At 42.5% G+C, this 20,075-nt stretch overlaps 1 protein-coding gene across 1 annotated transcript in view; it reads left to right on the top strand.

The window, feature by feature from the left end:
• The window catches only part of LOC308290307 (protein NLRC3-like), a gene marked incomplete at both ends in the record, with an annotated part of 35,105 nt that extends 22,243 nt beyond the window's left edge, over window positions 1-12,862 (top strand). The window contains 4 exons of the mRNA XM_080732093.1: window positions 928-1,160; window positions 1,727-3,488; window positions 5,049-5,228; window positions 12,805-12,862. Of these exons, the coding sequence (XP_080588219.1) occupies window positions 928-1,160; window positions 1,727-3,488; window positions 5,049-5,228; window positions 12,805-12,862 (2,233 nt within the window). The remainder of the gene's footprint in view (window positions 1-927; window positions 1,161-1,726; window positions 3,489-5,048; window positions 5,229-12,804) is intronic.
• Between the last annotated feature and the right edge of the window lie 7,213 nt (window positions 12,863-20,075).

The following is a 20,075-nucleotide window of genomic DNA, read 5'->3' on the forward strand; positions in this document are numbered from 1 at the left end:
CATGTTTTGAACCCTGCGGCTTTTCCAACGGTGCAGCTCATTTTACAATGGTCTTTAACCCTGCAAGACCCGAATTAATTTCTACTGGCAAAAAAAAAAAAAAAGAAAAAAAAAAATCAGATGGTGTTGTAGGAGTCCTAATCACAGGAAAATGTAATTTAAAAAAAATAATGTTTTTGTAAGGTTTTATAGCCATAAATCATAAATCATGCTCTAATTTGCATTTTGGGGATATTTTTCACAATATTAACATATGCACATTCTAATGATCACGAAAAAAATATTACAGGCATTTTACTTATGTTTTAGTGAGGAATAGCTTCTGTTAAAAAGTGAGATGTTGTTCATCCAGACGCTGGAATTTCAACTTCTCTGGCAGGTGTGAATGTCAGTCTCTGTGGGGGGTATTTATATGCAAATATTGTGGCCAATGGCATTGTAATACTAAACAATAGGATTTAATGGTGATGTTAATGTGAAAAAAGAACAGGAAAACTAATTATAACATTTTTAAAAAAATGATTTAAAAAGTGTCGCCAAAAAGCAACATTGAGGCCTTGCAGGGTTAACAAGGATTTATATATAGATTTATACAGCTAACGGCCACCAGTGGCACTCTAGTGAGAAACATGAGGGCCACCTGCGGCTTATAGTCAGGTGCGGCTTATATATTTAAACTTTTTTTTCCCTTTAAATTTAGCTGGTGCAGCTTATATTCAGGTGCAGCTTATAGTCCAGCAATTACGGTAATTGCATGACAGCGTGTACACTATTATAACAACTCCAAGCAGTATAGAAATACCATTATTTTCACCAGGAATAAAGCCATAATACATAATACAAATACATATCTATCTATAATACATTGAAAAAAATCTATCCAGCAGGACTATAATAGTCCTAATAAATAATTATTCTCCTCCACAGGAAGAGGAAGAGGGTGTGTGTTGTGACAGAGCAGGCGTCCAGGTGTTCAGTGTGTGAGGAGGTTCTGACAGATCCAGTCTCTAGCAGCTGTGGACACTGGTTCTGCAGACAGTGCATCACCTCATACTGGGAGCAGTCTGCTCCAACAGGACACCATGACTGTCCCCAGTGTGGAAAGATCTTCAGGACCAGACGTAGACTGAAGTCACCCAGTCACACCAGCAGTGGACACAGTAAGACTTGACACAAAAATGCCCAGAAAAAAGGGGTTTTCGCGATGACTGCCATAACGTGGGCGTGTCCATCATGCACAATGTTGCACGGATCATGCACGCTGTGGTCCGTTTGAGATTACAATGTTAATTACTTTAATTGTGACCGAAGGTCACAGTTTAGTATGTAAAACGGCACATGCTGACCACTCAACAGAATCCCTTTTATGCCCATACATGGAGATCCCTGATGTCATCAATATTATATCTAACAGGACTTCATAAGGGAATGCCCATATATGGAGGTCACATCGGCACATACCAAATTAGAATTCCATGTTAATTACTTTAATATTTAGATGGTAGAAGACATTTTCAAATAGTATTTTCTTATTTTATTTTTATTTGATTTATTCTAATAGAGGACATGTAACCCTAATATATATGTACACAGCTGTAAGAATGTAAAGTTATAAATTCAACTGAATGTTTAAAATGTCTTCATTGTCTTCTCATAGCAGGTGTCAGTGTGCAGGAGGATTTAAAGGTTTATAAGATCACTTTGAACAGTCTGGATCGTGTGACAGACGTCACTGAAGTGCCCTCCCTCAGCAGCATCTTCACAGCGCTCTACATCACAGTGGGAGAGAGTGAAGGGGTTAATAACCAACATGAGGTCTACCAGCTTGAGACGCTCTCCAAGAAGAACACCCTCCATGACCAACCAATCAACTGCTGTGACATCTTCAAGCCCCTCCTCCTTGGCAGAGAGACACCAATCAGAAGAGTTCTGACCAAGGGCGTCGCTGGCATTGGAAAAACCTTCTCTGTGCGTAAGGTCGTTCTGGACTGGGCAAAGGGTTTGGAAAATCAAGATGTCATTCTCCTGGTTCCTTTCTCATTCCGGGAGCTGAACTTGGTCAGAGATGAGCAGCACAGTCTTCTCTCACTGATCCATGTTTTCCATCCAACGTTGAAGAAGGTCACAGCAGAGCAGCTCGCTGTCTGGAAGGTTGGCTTCATCTTTGATGGTTTGGATGAAAGCAGGTTGTCCTTCAACTTCAACAATGACATCATCTCTGATGTCACAGTGACATCATCAGTGGACGGGCTGTTGACAAACCTCATCGAGGGGAATCTGCTCCCATTGGCTCTCATCTGGATAACCACCAGACCTGCAGCAGCCAATCAGATCCCTCCTGCATATGTTGACCTGGTGACAGAAGTACGAGGCTTCACAGATCCCCAGAAGGAGGAGTACTTTAGGAAGAGATTCAGTGATGAGGAGCTGGCCAGCAGAATCATCTCACACATGAAGACGTCAAAGAGCCTCCACATCATGTGTCACATTCCAGTCTTCTGTTGGATCAGCGCTACCGTTCTGGAGGACATGGTGAAGACAGACGAGACAGGACAGCTGCCCACGACCCTGACTGCCATGTGCTGCCACTTCCTGTTGGTCCAGACAAAGAGGAAGGAGCTGAAGTATGATGAGCCTCATCAGGGGAAGAAAAGAAACAAGAAAAGAAACAGAAAAGAGAGAGAGAATCAACATCAGATCATGGAGAAGGACAGGGAGGTTCTTCTGAAGCTGGGCAGGCTGGCGTTTGAACATCTGGAGAAAGGCAGCATCATGTTCTACCAAGAAGACCTGGAAGAGTGTGGTCTGGATGTGAAAGACGCCTTGCTGTACTCAGGAGTGTGCACAGAGATCTTCAAAAGAGAGGGCGTGCTCTTCCAGAGAGCAGTCTACTGCTTTGTTCATCTGATCATCCAGGAGTTTCTGGCTGCAGTCTACCTGTTCCACTGTTTCACACAGAAGAACATGGAGGTACTGAAGACATTCCTGGGACGTGACAGAAGGGGAAATGATTACACCAGTGACATGTCCTTGGAGGAATTCCTGGACGCAGCCAACCGTAAAGCCATAAAGAGTAAGAATGGTCACCTGGACCTGTTTCTCCGCTTCGTTCATGGTCTCTCACTGCCGTCCAACCAGAGTCTGTTAGGAGGTCTACTGGTTCAGATACAGTACAGTCCAGAGAGCATCCAGAGAGCCATCAACAACCTGAAGATGAGTGATTACGATGCCTCTCCTGACAGATGTATCAACATCTTCCACTGTTTGATGGAGATGAACGACCACTCAGTGCATCAGGAGATCCAACAGTACCTGAAGTCAGGTGACAGATCAAAGACAGAACTGTCTCCAACCCAGTGTTCAGCTCTGGCCCACATGCTGCAGATGTCAGAGGATGTTCTGGAGGAGTTGGACCTGGACAAATACAACACAGACGTGTATGGGCGACGCAGACTCATCCCAGCTGTGAGGAACAGCAGAAAGGCTCGGTTAGTAGTCATGTGAATAGAAAACTTATAACAGAAACAATGTACTGTACCTTCACACCACTACACTATAACTAGACATGATAGTTAAATCAACAGCGATACGCACGAACACACACACACACGCACGCACGCACGCACACACGCACACACACACACACACACACACACACACACACACACACACACACACACACACACACACACACACACACACCTCAAAGTTACAACGGCCAATCTAAGGCAAAAGGGTGACAGAGCTTTTTCTGTGGCTGGCCCAGCTCCCTGGAACAGCCTTCCATCCAGTGCTCTAGTAAAGCTCTCTCGGAGCCGCCGGCTTCACAAAGTAAAACGCACTGTGTCCATAAACCACAGGTTGCTAAGTGTTGTAATCTTTTACAAAAACGAATAGCCTATTAACCAACTCCTCAAATGAAATAAGAAAAGTCCAATCTCTCTCCATTAAACACACAAAGGTTAAGTCAGCGCTCAGCACAGCCGTTGTGCATAACCACACACAAGCACATGACACACAAACTGTGTGCAGCCAGCAGCAGTCAGCAAGTTGATCAACCACAGCAAATAAAACAAATAATAATGGGCAGCTGCCAGGCCTTACCTTTCAGAAATGAACACAGCGGGCATTACTGTAATGAGCCTCTGAAAATCCTCTCGTATAATCATCCTGGTTTTGGGTAAATTAATTCCTCTAACTCTGTGTGCCCTTCTCTGACGGTGGACACCGTGGACTTAATGGTGTTTTTTGTAATTATTTCTCCTTCACCGCCTCTTTTTGTACTCACAGCCTGATAATCTTTATAGTTAGTCTTTTTTACATATTTGCTAGTTATACTACCTGTCTGTGCTTCCTGTTTACTTGAGTTCAGACTTGGCGGGTTGAGTGGGTGTGTGTTTACCAGGGCAGGGCAGCTGTTTGGGTATTACGTGGGCGTCTCTCCCTCCCCCGAAGCGGCTTCAGGTGAAGTGATTGGCACATTTTTTAATAGCTGCATGCACCGGGTTGGCCAACACTGCCGCTGTCAGTTTTTCTTTTCTTTTTTCTTTTTTTCCCTTCCTCTCTCCCTCCCTCCCTCCCTCCCTCGCTCGCTCGCTCGCTCGCTCTCGCTCTCTCCCTCTCTCTCTGTCTTTTCCCCAACACATTTTCGGCGCCTCTCAGAAGTGTCGCTCTAGGTAGTTGACTAGTTCACCTATACGCGCCGGCCCTGCTTCCAGCTGACTTAAAACACACCTCTTCACCCTAGCATTTGAGCCCTAGACCCCTCCCTCCCTGTGCCTTTTATCTGTCATTGTTTTATATCTTAAATGTTTTGTTTTTATAGCTGTTCTTACAATGTTTTAAATGTTTACAAATGTTTCGATTGTTTTTGCTTTGTATTGTATTTGTTTTTACTGCGTTCTCATGATGTACAGCACTTTAAAAACTAAATCTGCTTTATAAATAAATGGACTTGACGTGTGTGTGTGTGTGTGTGTGTGTGTGTGTGTGTGTGTGTGTGTGTGTGTGTGTGTGTGTGTGGTCTGATTGACCACCTCTAATTACAGACTTGTTGGCTTTGGTGATCTCCTCAAGAAGGAACACATGGAAGTTGTGTCTTCAGCTCTCAGTTCTAATCCATCCCATCTGAGACACCTGGACTTAAGTTACAACAACCTGGACCTGGATCTACTGGATCTACTCTGTGCTGCACTGAAAAGTCCTCATTGTAGACTGGAGACTCTACGGTGAGATTAATTTACAATCATTATTTCCATCAGTGATTTATCATGTGATTATAATATGAATATTGTGGCATGAATAATGTTGATATCATAGTAACACACATTGACTGGGATAATGAGGAGGTACAGTAACTACAGTATGTACATGTTCACTAAATTCACTCAAACCACTCAAAGACTGTCTGTCTGTATCAGGGTAAAACAATCCAAGTGGCAATATCACAATGCAGCTCTGTTACTAGTAAAAGTAATAAATACACTTTATTACCAAATACTCATTATGCAGAATGCCCCCTTTTTATGTTTTCAAAATGTGTCGAAATAAAAAAAAGTGTATAATAGGTGATAAAATAGCTGGTTATGGTATATTGCAATAATCTAAATCAGATCTGAAGTAAATGGTTACTAAAGTTTTCAAATAATTAATGAGTAAAAATTACAGTGTTTGCCTCTATAGATGTAGTGCAGTAGAAGTATAAAATATACAAAGTTGACATAATCAAGTAAAGTAAATAAAGTAAACTAAACTTGTACTTAAGTACAGAAGTTGAGTAAATGTACTTAGTTCCATTCCACCACTGGTCTGTATCGTCTCTTTCTCCAGCAGATGTCCTTCCTGTGTCTGTGACATCAGCAGTTATCAACTTCACTTGTCTTAAACTGTCCATCAATTGACCTTTGACCTGTTAGGTCTTGTGTGTATAATGAAGCAATAAAGCCACAAGAGGCATGTGGTTACCCAGTATTTTATAACGTCTGAAAGGCGTGGTGAGACACAAGCGAAGCCGAGTGTCTCCAACCCTCTCAGCCGTTATAAAATACAGGTAACCACATGCCTCGCGTGGCTTCTTGCTTTTCTAAAACCGTTACAATATGTCAACATGATAAATCATAGACATGTACCAACTAAAACTGTTCTATTTCACTAATAATTCACTACAAGGTCTGCAAGAAAGTAGTTCCCAGCTACAATAAAGTAGTTCCCAGCTACAAGAAAGTAGTTCCCAGCTACAAGAAAGTAGTTCCCGGCCAGGCTGCAGAAACACCTGTTGCAATCAGAATGGGTTATAGGGGGGGGCGCTTGGTGTTTTTACAAGCCCCGCCCAGAGGCACTCACTTACAGTCCTATGTGTGTGGGTGGAGCTTATAAGCCCCGCACGGCAGGATTTGAGAGAAAATCAAGCGCTCCCTTCTCTAGTTCAGCTTCACAACACTGTGGAAAGAAATAACGCACCTGGGTTTGATATAAACTGATTCAAGGTGTGGATTATCATGTCATTTAGACACTGGTTTAATCAGAAACCAGCCAATCAGAATTAAGTATTGGAACTAACCATTTAGAAACTCTGTTTTCAGTCTCTTTGCTGGATCATCTGTTTTCAACATGTTGCTGTTTCCTGTCTGTTGCGAGATTAAGTAAAGATTATTTAGTTCATGTTACTCTGTCTGGTTTTCTACTCTAAAACCCAGACAATCCATCCAGACCAGATCCTTTAATAGGTGGTTGTAAGCAGGTTCTCAGAATAATGTATTTTATAGCAGACAATCAAACATTGTGTGTTTTATTTGTCATTTAGACTGATGAACTGCTGGTTGTCAGAGAGAAGCTGTGAAGTTCTGGCCTCAGCTCTCAGATCTAATCCTTCTCATTTGAGAGAATTAGACTTGAACTTCAACGTGTTGCCGGTGTCTGGACTGAAGAACTTCTCTGGACTGGAGTCTCTGCAGTGAGTAGACTTGGACTGTGTCCATGTTGGTTAGTGCAGTGATTCCCTTGTTTCATGTTCCAATGGCATAACGTCTATTGTGCTAGTAAAAATATACAGGCGAAATACATAAAATAAGCTGGGCTTGCAAGATTTCATTAACACTAGTTACTTTGCTGATCTAAATTATAATATGTTAAAACATACATAAACCACTTTAGCCCTATTTTATACCTTGGCTATTTGAAAATAGCCAAGCTACAAGCTCACAACGCGTCACATCGTGACACGTTGTGAGCTTGTAGATCTGCTATTTTCAAACATTTTGGACTTTTACTTTTAGTATTTTAAGTAGATTTTGATGCCAATACTTTTGTACTTTTACTCAAGTAAATTTTGAATTATGGACTGCTACTTGTAACAGAGTACTTCTACAATGCAGTATTGATACGTTTACTTCAGTAGAAAATGTACTTTTTCCACCACTGCATTTTTCCAAATAAAGTTTATAAAGTAATCCTCACCAGTTGTTCACACAGAAGCAAAACTGCTGTGAAAAAACAGTGCTCCTGTGTGTGTGTGTGTGTGTGTGTGTGTGTGTGTGTGTGTGTGTGTGCGCGTGCGTGCGTGCGTGCGTGCGCACACCGACTCTGTGCAAGACAGAAGATATAATCTCCTCCCTTGCTCAATAAAACATAATGTCTATATTATCTGCTCCGTTAAAATTCAAATAATGACAATTTAAATTAATCCACCTTGATGCAACATTCATTGCACTCCTTGTAAACTGAGCTTTGCCACGTTCATAAAGTTATACTACAGTAGCCTAGTAAGGAAAGGGTGAGTCACCTTTTCAATCACCTTTTCTAATCAAAACACATATTTTTCTTTTGCAAGATCCCACAATTTTAGCAAATTCCCGTCATTTCACTAGTAGCAGAAACACTGTAGTGTCAGGTAGTGGAGACGTTGTGTTAGACAGTCAGACATTGATGCATTGTTGTTCTACTTCCTACAGAGTGAAACATGGAGGAGAATTCTGGAATTCTAATCCTAATCCTCAAAACCTCTCAAGATGTGAGTATCTGTCTGTCTGTCTGTCTGTCTGTCTGTCTGTCTGTCTGTCTGTCTGTCTGTCTGTATTTGTATACAGTGTTTTCTCCTCTGTTGGCCCCTCCCTCCCTGGATGCTGTCCTGAAAGCTCTTCAGTAGAGCTTCCAGTGAATGCAGGAGGTTTCTCTGCTCTTGGCCTGGTCCTTCACACCAGCTGATGCTTGTTTACAAAACACTACCTCTACCTGACACACCTTCTGCAATGTTCAACCCTCCTTCTGCCACACATTCTGCTTAATGTCCCCCAAACACACTGGCCCTCATTTATCAACGTGGTGCAGATCAAAATGTTGGCGTACACCGACATTTAGGCAAGTCTCTGCATTTATCATTTCAATGTGACGTTGGTGTAGGGCGGGATCAAATCTCACATCAAGTTCAGAGGTGGTGTAAGATTCATCTTACACCTCTTATTCCATTGTAGACATGCAGGGCAGCATTGTCTAACTATCTGACAGACAATGGACACATGTATTCACTCGGAAATGCATATCTAACACACTAATAAATAATCCTGTGAAAATATAACATTTTATAAAAATATATAACCAGCTACATCATGGACATGTACGCTGATTTTATTTCCAAGTTACAATGACAAGCAATCAAAATCTAGCGATATGGAAGCAATCTACATTAAGTGCTTTAACACTAACAGTCTATTGCAGATCTGGCTCAGAACAAGCATAGATACGAACGCATTAAGGATAAAACCTGAAGGTCCAAACCTGGCTGTGCCCAGCCCAGTGCACACTGTGGATGATTTATTTGAGGGTCCACGGCCCACCGGGGAGATGGCCAGCCAGTGCGGAATACCGGTACATGATTGCTATAGTTTAAGCACTCAAACGTGCCCAAACATAACCGTGGGGTCTCTCAATGTATACAGTAGCTACTGTACATGCTGGAGTTAATGATGAAACCCGACGCTCCACCTGTGCCCACAGCGCACCATCTTCCCCGTGGGCGCCGTGGATTTATTTATGCCACCTGGAGATCACTCAACACCAGCCAGCCTTCATCCATCAATGCTTAGAGCCTCATTCATTCTGCAACCACTGCATTCAGATGACCTTTAGTTTCCAGGATATCTGTCATTAATGTGGCGAGCCTGTGAGATCATGGCCATGGGGAATTATTGCTTGTAACCAAATGAACGCGCACGGATATGGTTTAAATTAATATCCCAAAGTATTCATGGCAGTGACTTGTGTCATTCATGTCGGCTGCAGTGCTATAGCCTCCTTGTCAAAGATTGTACCGTTGGTTAATCCCACATTCCCACTGTCAAAGACTGCTGTGTAAACCAAAATGCTGCTGTTCCAAGCCTAGTTGTGTGTGTGTGTGTGTGTGTGTGTGTGTGTGTGTGTGTGTGTGTGTGTGTGTGTGTGTGTGTGTGTGTGTGTGTGTGTGTGTGTGTGTGTGTGTGTGTGCGTGTGCGTGCGTGCGTGCGTGCGTGCGTGCGTGCGTGCGTGCGTGCGTGCGTGCGTGCGTGCGTGCGTGCGTGCGTGCGTGCGTGCGTGCGTGCGTGCGTGCGTGCGTGCGTGCGTGCGTGCGTGTCTGTGTGAGAGTGTGTGTATGAGCTTAAAAATTCAGCCCGAGCCCTGTTGTTAGGACGTATTCCACTTGTTCTGGCCGTAAAGTCGGGGCCGTCCGCCGCCACCTACCGGCAGACCCCCGCCACCTACCTGTAGACCCCCGCCACCTACCTGTAGACCCCCCCACCTACCTGTAGACCCCCCCACCTACCTGTAGACCCCCACCACCTACCTGTAGACCCCCCCACCTACCTGTAGACCCCCGCCACCTACCTGTAGACCCCCCCCACCTACCTGTAGACCCCCGCCACCTACCTGTAGACCCCCGCCACCTACCTGTAGACCCCCCCCACCTACCTGTAGACCCCCGCCACCTACCTGTAGACCCCCCCACCTACCTGTAGACCCCCCCACCTACCTGTAGACCCCCGCCACCTACCGGCAGACCCCGCCACCTACCTGTAGACCCCCCCCACCTACCGGCGGACCCCCGCCACCTACCGGCAGATCCCGCCACCTACCGGCGGACCCCCGCCACCTACCGGCGGACCCCCACCACCTACCGGCGGACCCCCACCACCTACCGGCGGACCCCCGCCACCTACCTGTGGACCCCCGCCACTGCAGCCCGCTAAAAAGGCCGTAACTCGGGCCCCCAGCGAGAAACGGGGCCGGCATCTAGGGGGTACCCAGGCGGACCCCGCAGACCCCCACGCCGCTTGGAAAAACATATGGGAAAATAGTCTAAGGTAGCCGATCTACAAGCTACTGCTCCACTCCACGGCCCCTGGTGTATACATGTGACCTGACGGTCAATTATCTCCCCATTAGGGAGTCTTACTGGTAGATCTGCTATTTTCAGAGCACAACACCCGAGCTGAACCAAACATAAAATAACTTGTCTTTTAGTTCTACTGGATCTCGTCTCCACTAGTCCCTCCCTAACATTTTAGTCTACTTTTATTTATTTTTACAAAATTGTCAGTAAATTTAGTCTTAGTTTTAGCCATATTATCTTAAATGTGTGTTTAGTTTTTATTTAGTTTTCCACAGTGAAAAAAGTTGACGAACATTTTTCGTCATAGTTTTAGTTTAGACAAAATCAACACTAATAGCCTATCAATCATAATGAAAATAGACGTTCTTACAAGCAATTTTTACTTAAAAACAGGGCATAATAATTCATAATAAATAAATGTTTTCTCTTCCTACAAATGTAGTGGAGTTAAAAGTACAATATGTGTCTTTGAAATGTAGTGAAAGTCACAAGTATCCAGTAATACAAATACTCAGGTATTAGTACCTTAACTACACAACATTAACTTATTGTGTACTCAGTTACTGTAAACCAATGTCTGTCTCTCTCTCTCTCTCTCTCTCTCTCTCTCTCTCTCTCTCTCTCTCTCTCTCTCTCTCTCTTTCTCTCTCTCTCTCTCTGAATATTGTAATACTTTTTAAATATTAAATATTTGTAATGTTTCCTGTCTTGTTCTCTCATCAGACTTCCATCGTCTCACACTGGATCCAAACACAGTGAGCAGAACACTCTGTCTGTCTGAGAGCAACAGGAAGGTGACTCATCTAAAGGGGGCGGAGCTTCAGTCATACCCTGATCATCAGGACAGATTTGATGATAAGTGTGATCAGGTTCTGTGTACAGAGGGTCTGACTGGACGCTGTTACTGGGAGGTAGAGACGAGTGGAAGGGTTGAGATAGGACTGGCTTACAGAGGAATCAGCAGGAGAGGAGAGGGTCCTAATGGACTTGGGGAAAAAGATCTGTCCTGGAGTCTGTACTGTTGGGGAGGCGGTTACACTGTCTCTCACAATAGTAGGACCACTCTCCTCCCTGTTGATCCCTCTGGCTCTAAAAGAGTAGCAGTGTATGTAGACCATGCTGCTGGAACTCTGTCCTTCTATGACGTGTCCTTGGACTCACTGACACACATTTACACCTTTCAGTCCACATTCACTGAACCACTCTACCCTGGGTTTGGGCTAAATAAGGACCCCATATTCCCCTCCTCCTCCTCAGTGTGTCTTTGTGAGGACAGATAATGTCTCTGATGAGTTGACATCAACCAATATGGTTGCTATGGATGTGTGTTTGAACACAGGAAGCATTTTGGACATCCAAGGTTTCCAGCAGACAGCAACATAGTTTATGTATATATTTATATTTTATATGTCTACAGTACAGTCAATACTGCAACATAGAAATACTCTGATAAAAGTAAAAGTCCAGAATTCCAAGTAAAAGTGCAAAAGTATTGGCATCAAAATGTACTTAAAGTTGTGTTGATTTCACCAACTAAAAATATGATGAAAAATGTCTGTCGACTTCCTTTTTTCACTGACTAAATAAAAGCTAAACAAACACTGAGCTATGATGACTAAAACTAAGACTAAATATAGAATTGTCAATTTCATAAAATGTCAGGGAGGGACTATTAGTGGAGAAGAGATCCAGTAGAACTAAAAGACAAGTCATTGTATGTTTGGTTGCGATCGGGTGTTGCTCTCTGAAAATAGACGATCTACAAGCTCACAACGTGACGCAGCGCGACAGGTTGTGAGCTTGTAGATCTGCTATTTTCAGCACACAACCAAGTATAAAATCAGGCATGCCATCATGGCCGCCAAATAACATTTTAGTTGACTAAAACTAAAATAAAATCAGATGACAAAAATATGACTCAAACTAAATGGGGGGTAGGGGGGCTGTCTCATAAGGATGCAGCTGCAGTACACAGTTCTCCCTTACCCAAAGTGGTGGCAGTGTCTCAATCGTGGGCTGGAATGTGTAGGCATCCGTGTGTCTCTATAGAATCAATGTACAATTTCAATTCAAAGAACTTTATTGGCATGAGAAAACATAATGTTTACATTATCAAAGCGATGTAATGTCACACTGCGGTGCTCTAGACATGTTCTCTGTCTACTGTCTCCCCTCTGCTCTGTATGGCTAACACATTCAAGTATCAAATTAAATGTTAAACACTTCATCTATTTAGAAAACAAGAAGGTATGTTGACTAAGACAGTCCATACATTTGGAAACATATTTTTACTTCAATATTGTCTTCAGTTCATGTAGGATTATTTTAAAAGTAGGCTAACTACAGTTGAATTGCAATTTGACTTCTATGGGCTGGCTTGCAGTGCACCGTTCTCCCTTACCCCAAGTGGTGTCACTGTCTCAATTGTGGGTGTGAATTTGTAGGTTCCCGTGTGTCTCTATAGATGCCTTAACAATGCAGGCGCAGGTCTGCACCAAATGAACCCCACCGCCCATATGATGCAATGGATAAGTGGTCACTGCACTCACATTTAAAAATGCATTCCATGTTTATATTGCATGTGACGTTGTTGCTTATGTTTAGCACCAGTAAGACTCCCTAATCGGGAGATAAGCGACCGTTGGTCGCTTATCTCCACAAATATCACAACCTCCACCTCTCACGTCATACGGGTAGCCATAGTTACACCTGGAATGTTGAATCTCCATATATGGAGATAACCTACGCATCACACAAAGTCTGACCTCACCAGCCCATACTTGGGCATGGACGACTTATATCTCCATATACGGAGATGGCCATATATGGAGATACGATGACATCACAGAGTCCACAGCTGATGATGTGGCGTGATGTCATACAATACACAAACAAGCCCTATATAAAGGGGCAATTCTCACCAGGGAAGAGAGCATTGCCTGGAATGTTGAATCTCCATATATGGAGATAACCTACGCATCACACAAAGTCTGACCTCACCAGCCCATACTTGGGCATGGACGACTTATATCTCCATATACGGAGATGGCCATATATGGAGATACGATGACATCACAGAGTCCACAGCTGATGATGTGGCGTGATGTCATACAATACACAAACAAGCCCTATATAAAGGGGCAATTCTCACCAGGGAAGAGAGCATTGCCTGGAATGTTGAATCTCCATATATGGAGATAACCTACGCATCACACAAAGTCTGACCTCACCAGCCCATACTTGGGCATGGACGACTTATATCTCCATATACGGAGATGGCCATATATGGAGATACGATGACATCACAGAGTCCACAGCTGATGATGTGGCGTGATGTCATACAATAAACAAACAAGCCCTATATACTGATGCGGAGATATGAGCAGGGCAAAGGTGTGACGTGTGACCGACCGACCGACCGACCGACGGACGGACGGACGGACGGCCGGTGGAGGTTTTCATAGTAAACTGCTCCCTGACGGTCGCAATAACTTCCACTGGCAAAACTATTTCTTGTCCAAACAATACCCTGTAAGGCAGGGGTCTTCAACGTTTTCAGGCCAAGGACCCCTTAGTTGAGAGAGAGATGAAGCAGGGACCCCCACAACCCATAGATTTCATATAGTTTCATCGTTTGACGGCACAATCCTCAGTGTATTTTGGTTTCATGTCAATTTGTGTTTTCAGATATTTAACCACTTGAACCGTCAATACATAATACATTTGGCCTTTCACTCTGTACTTAGTCTGCTCTTCTTCTCCCTCTACACCAAAGCTCTTTGCCAAAAATAGCCGATCTACAAGCTCACAACGCCTCGCAGCACGAGGCGTTGTGAGCTTGTAGATCGGCTATTTTTGGCTAAAGTTCTCAGAATATGGACACTATGGTTCAAGAAGTGGTTAATATAAAAAAGGAGAAAAAAAAGCTCCTATCACACAAAGATTTGGAGGACCCCCTGTAGTAACTCTGAGGACCCCCTAGGGGTCCCGGACCCCCTGTTGAAGACCCTTGCTGTAAGGAGTCATGTGACATCTTCATGGACGTGTGTCTGTTAAGAGGTTGTTGTATTTGTGGACGTAGTCCATTATGTATGTTGATGATTGGTCGCAGTCACTGTCAGTCATTTATTAGTATATTTAAGTCAAGACTCTGAACCCCCAGTTGCTCCTGATGAGCAGTAGGTGGCGCTGTATAAATGCACCATTTACCTTTTTATGTTCCATGCAACTTTTATTTACAAAGCCTAAAAGGCAAGTCTGATTTAAATGTTCCAATGTCCAAAGCCAAATACACACATCATTGATTGCAATAATTTGTACGACAATCAATTTGCACTGTCTTAGTGTCTATTACTGTTTTTTATTATTATTATAGCTATGTTTTTGCTTTTACTTATGCATTATTTTAATTTTGTGTGAAGCATTTGTTGTGTGATTTGTTTTTGTTCTTTGCAACAAAGGAAGGTGACTCTGCCAGAGGGAGAGTCTCAAATTATTTTACCAAATATGTTTATATCCATCAGACAATTCCAATTTACTGTGGACCTTTTTTCTACTTTTATAAAAAATAAATGTTGAATACAACCAAATCTTTGCAGTTTCCTTTATAGTGATGTACTTTAAATCCTCAGGTCAAGCTCATTAAGTCTAATCAGATGTGTGATTAATATGAAATGCATTATGCTGTCTGGGCCCGTCCCCATACACACCCATTGTAACTTCAAACTCCATTTTAACCAGGATAAAGTAATCAAAAACACCCTTTTTTTCTGGTGACTCATACTGTCCTACTAATACATTTAGTTTTTAATATTCTTTTGTGGGAAATGGAAACATTCAATACAATCAGATTAACGTTCATGTTTCAGCATGGATTTATCACCTTCTGTTTTTAGTTACTGCAGTACCCCTCTTCAACCTGTAGGTGTCCTACCTGACCACAGGAACATAACAGAACATACTCTATACTCCAGAGTGGTCAAAATAATGTCCTATTCACAAAAGAAAAAAAACTAGAAGCAGTGCTCTTCCGAGCACAGGTCTCCACCAGGTCAGGTAGGTCCTGGTGGCGCGCCGCTACATGTGAAAAGGGTGTCATGTTTTCTTTGGCCTTTAACGGCAATGTGACATGATTGCATGCATGATTTGAGGCATTTTGATCCAAAAATGTGTTTGGCAAAAGTCGACCTGCTGGTGGCACTATAACAGGCCAATGTGAAAAGAGTGGTTGTTCCTTGAGCTAGTGGGAATGTGCATGTCTCTGTAATCACAAGCTGCCTGTAGAGATACTGTCTACCCATTTGTGTGATTTTTGGACAAAATCTGCAGGAGTACTGGCAAAAGTTAGTTTTGCAAAAGTCTGCCTCATGGTGGCGCTAGAACAGGCCCATGTGAATTAAAAACGTGGGGCAGAGGTTCTGAATTGGTATCCAGGGAGTGTGTGTGCACAGTTTGGCAGTGACCAGGCCAACGGCGCCAGAGATTAGCTGGTAAAACCTGATGGACGGACGCACAGACACACAGACACTCACACACGGACGGACGGACAGGGTCGAAAACGGAGTCTCTCCCCATGCCTTTCGGCTGGTGGAGACAAAAAGTTAGGGATTGCAGTAAATTGTAATGTTGCTCTAATACATGATTGTCTTGAACTAGCAAGAGGCAGTGTGCAGGTCTAATCTTTCATCCTACTACTTGTTGTCTTTATTTAAAGGCCAGTGGTTCTCAAAGTGGGGTTCCGAGGACCCCCAGGGGTCCTTGAGGGGGTTCAAGGAGGTCCACAGCTAAATTAGTCTGTATATAGTACTGTATAGCATCACATCAAAGAAGGAAAAATACCAAATTTTATAAGCATCTCTTAATTTAGAAAAAAATATATTGCTTTCTACAAAACAAATACCTTAAATTAAATACATTTGTTCAACCAATGAAAAAAAAGGAGAGCACTCAAAATGGCCAGGGGGACAGGCGGGCAGACTTGTGCACTTTAGACAAAACATGTTCAATAAAAAATATTTTTTGCGTGCACTTTTTAACTATCAATAAAAATAAAACAATTGTGGGAAATACATATGAATTCTATTATGTTTAGTTGTTTTGTAATAATTTAATTTAAGAGTAGGCCTAGTCATGTCATGTGACATGATTTTCTTTTGGCATTCACGTGCGATGGAATGGAAGACGGAAGTAAGTGAGTCCGCCCTCTTCCTACCTGAACCCACAGACATAAAAAGGTAGACGCCTCTTCCGGCTCTCTGGTACCCGTCTCGCCTTGGTGGGCATTTTTGATTGACAGGCTTGGAATTCTTCTGTGTGCGTAAGGTCGGTGGGCAGGTTTGAATGGAAAAGTCCCGGAAAAGACGCGTTGTGATTGGCCAGTAGTGTTTTTGAGTGGCAGCCTGCCCTCGACACTTCCTCTTTTGAGCCCACCAAGGCGAGACGGGTCGCTCCAATCAACTGCAGTGGGTGGACGAGGTATCTAGCTTTTTATATCTGTGGTGTGTACCTGTAGCGTGACTGATAGCTCAAACAAATTCAGCAGCAAACATGGATATCCGTCCATTTCTGAAGCGTAAAACCACCCGCTTCGAACGTTATCAGAACATAGAATGTCCATTATCAGCCTTTATTAACTGCATAGAATGCGCCCATTATGGCCATATTGCCCATACTGAGGAACTCATTATGTTGTTATCAGACATAGTCTCTGTTGATGATGTTCACGTCCCATGGAAAATGCCCATACTCTCGTTCAGGCACTATGTTTTAATCAGACATTCTGTCTGTTGATAATGTAATGTTCTATAACATCACATGGGCCGATATGTCAGTCACGTGACTGCTGTTTTTTTTTGTTTCGTTTTTTTCAACACTGCTCCCATAACCTTTATTCTCAGTGTTATATGCAATATTTTACGAAAGTTTCTGCATTATATTGTTCACTGATACAAGACTGACAGTCTTATTATAATTATCTTCAAAATAGCGTTGGTACTTTCTCCCTTTTTAGTCCTTACGTCAACATAAACATTCAGATTTCAAAGATACGGCGTTTGCTCAATAGCCAAGGATGTTACAATTATGGACGGCCCCTCACATGTACGCATAATGTTCCGTGTTGTTTAATAATAATCATTTTTGATCCGATCGGTGGCTTTTAACAACGCGACCCCATCGGCCGTTGGGGTGTATTGCACCTTATAACTCCTATCACTGATCTGATTAAAATGCTTTTTTACTAAACAATACAGAATGCACTCGTGCCGAGGTTGGGCCGTATATAATTGTAACATCTGTAGCCCCGGGGAAATAACTCTATATTTGAAATCTGAACGTCTTTGTAGATGTACGGAGGGAGAACGTGCAAAGATTATTTTTTTGAAGATATCACGTTGGGAATGCGATCGATCCCAGGCTGAGACTGACTACTGTATCCGGTTATTTCCACGCGTTACGACGCGTTGGCACAGACAGAGTATTTCCGTATCCTGTCCAGGGCGGAAGTGCAGCACAATACTGTCGAAGACTGTTGACTGTTTAATTTATAACTCTGGTTTAGACTCCCACCACGTTTGTCATATTAACAACGGAGAGAGAGGAATAGTTCTTTCTAACACGAGACTAACCCAGTAGCTGCAATAGTATATTGTAAACGTGATAGATAGCAAGCAATGTGTGTGTATATATAATACATTAATAAAAAAAAAAAAAAAAAATATATATATAGATATATATATAGATATATATAGATATAGATATATATAGAGATATAGATATATATAGAGATATAGATATATATAGAGATATAGATATATATATATAGAGAGATATCTATATATATATATATATATAGAGAGATATCTATCTATATATAGAGATATCTATCTATATATATATAGAGATATCTATCTATCTATAGAGATATCTATCTATCTATAGAGATATCTATCTAGATATCTATCTATCGATATCTATCTATCGATCTATAGAGATATCTATCGATCTATAGAGATATCTATCTATCTATAGAGATATCTATCTATCTATAGAGATATCTATCTATCTATCCAAGTTGAGTATTTAAACATGTTTAAAAATCCTCAACACTATCTGTTTAAGGGATACTGTGAATGAATACTGTAGTTGAGGGAGAGGCTCAACCGTACATTTCATCTGGCCATATATGTAACATATTTGGTGTTGAACCACTTAAACCTTTAAACTACAGCATTGGTATTGTGAGGAAAGCTTCCACTGACAAATAGCCAACCGACAAGCTCTGGGTACCCATGTGTTGTTCATGTGGTTAAAACCCCAGCATCCCTATTCTGCAGGAAATTGTACACACGATCTACAAGCTCATAGCTTGATCTAAACTCACCACAGTGCAAGTGACACTGAAATGATCCAAATATAAGCAGTGTTCTGACAGCCTGGACTTACATCAAGACACCCACCTTGAAAAACCCAGAACTACAGGGATTCAAACAAATCTCAAAGTGTTAGGCTATTTATTACAATGTGTGATTTAATGTAGTCCTCCACATTAATGCTGTGGTTCCTGCTGTTATACAAATTAAGCAGCTGAAGAAATCGCAGGTTGAGGCTTTAATGAAAATGAGAGATGCAAAAGTGTATAAAGTCAACATCATTTTAAAACACAACGTACACATTAAACAATAGCAGCATTGTACACCATTATGCTATGTTCACATGTAGAGACGGAAAGCCGCAACGCCGCAAAACTGCACAGATATTTGACGCTTTGCTGCTTTTCCTCAGTCCTGTTAAACACGGTCGGTGACGAAATCTAGCGTGGTGCGTCCACCCGCTTGGAGCTGTTGTATTTTGTAGCTTATAGCTGGAAGTTTAGCCCAGCGCAATTTCCAGGCCCATAGATAATAATAATCAGCACAATGATGAGTCTAATTCCTATGCTCGTTTTCACTCCCAGTACATTAGCCACTTAAACACAAACATCGGTTGTGGGGAAAGCTTACGCTGAAAACAGCCGACCGACAAGCTCACAATGCGACGCGCTGCGTCGCATTGTGAGCTTGTCGATCAGCTATTTTCAGCGGAAGCTTTGTTACATATTTTGTATGTTTTTGATTTTTTTTTTTTTTTACAAAATCACTAGCCAAAAACAATGCATAGACAAAAAATTCCAGGACTTTCCAGGACCTGGACCAGGATTTGCTCAATTCCAAAACTTTTCCAGTACTGGAAAATGTATTTTCTAATTTCAAAACTTTTCCAGAAATGTCATGACCGTGGGAACCCTGTAAATAGGCCTCCCCAAATCAAAATGAGACATTTAGTCATCACCGTCACCATCATCACCATCACCATCATCATCATCATCATCATCATCAATCTCCTCGCACAGAGGCGAGTACAAGTCAGGGGCCTGTTCCTCTTCTGACAGGTAGGCTTGCGGCAGAGCAGTGAGTGGAATGTGACGCTGGAACAGCAACACAGCGTCACACAGTTTCTTTTCTAAAAGCAAAATGTTGCCAACAATGGTCGCTTTCACACCAGGGTGCATGTTGTCATCAATCGATGCCTGAAGTGAAGCTTTTTGCTGTTGAAGGTGTTCGAAATATGTGGTCATCTCCTTTCTCAGCATGGCCTTTTCCTCTGAGGCACGGGTCTTCAAGTGTAGGGCATCAATGGCACGCCTTTTGAGCCCTCTTAGATGATCACCCTCTTCTGT

This window comes from Nannobrachium achirus (assembly GCF_963921795.1).
Source record: "Nannobrachium achirus genome assembly, chromosome: 1".
Taxonomy (NCBI): domain Eukaryota; kingdom Metazoa; phylum Chordata; class Actinopteri; order Myctophiformes; family Myctophidae; genus Nannobrachium; species Nannobrachium achirus.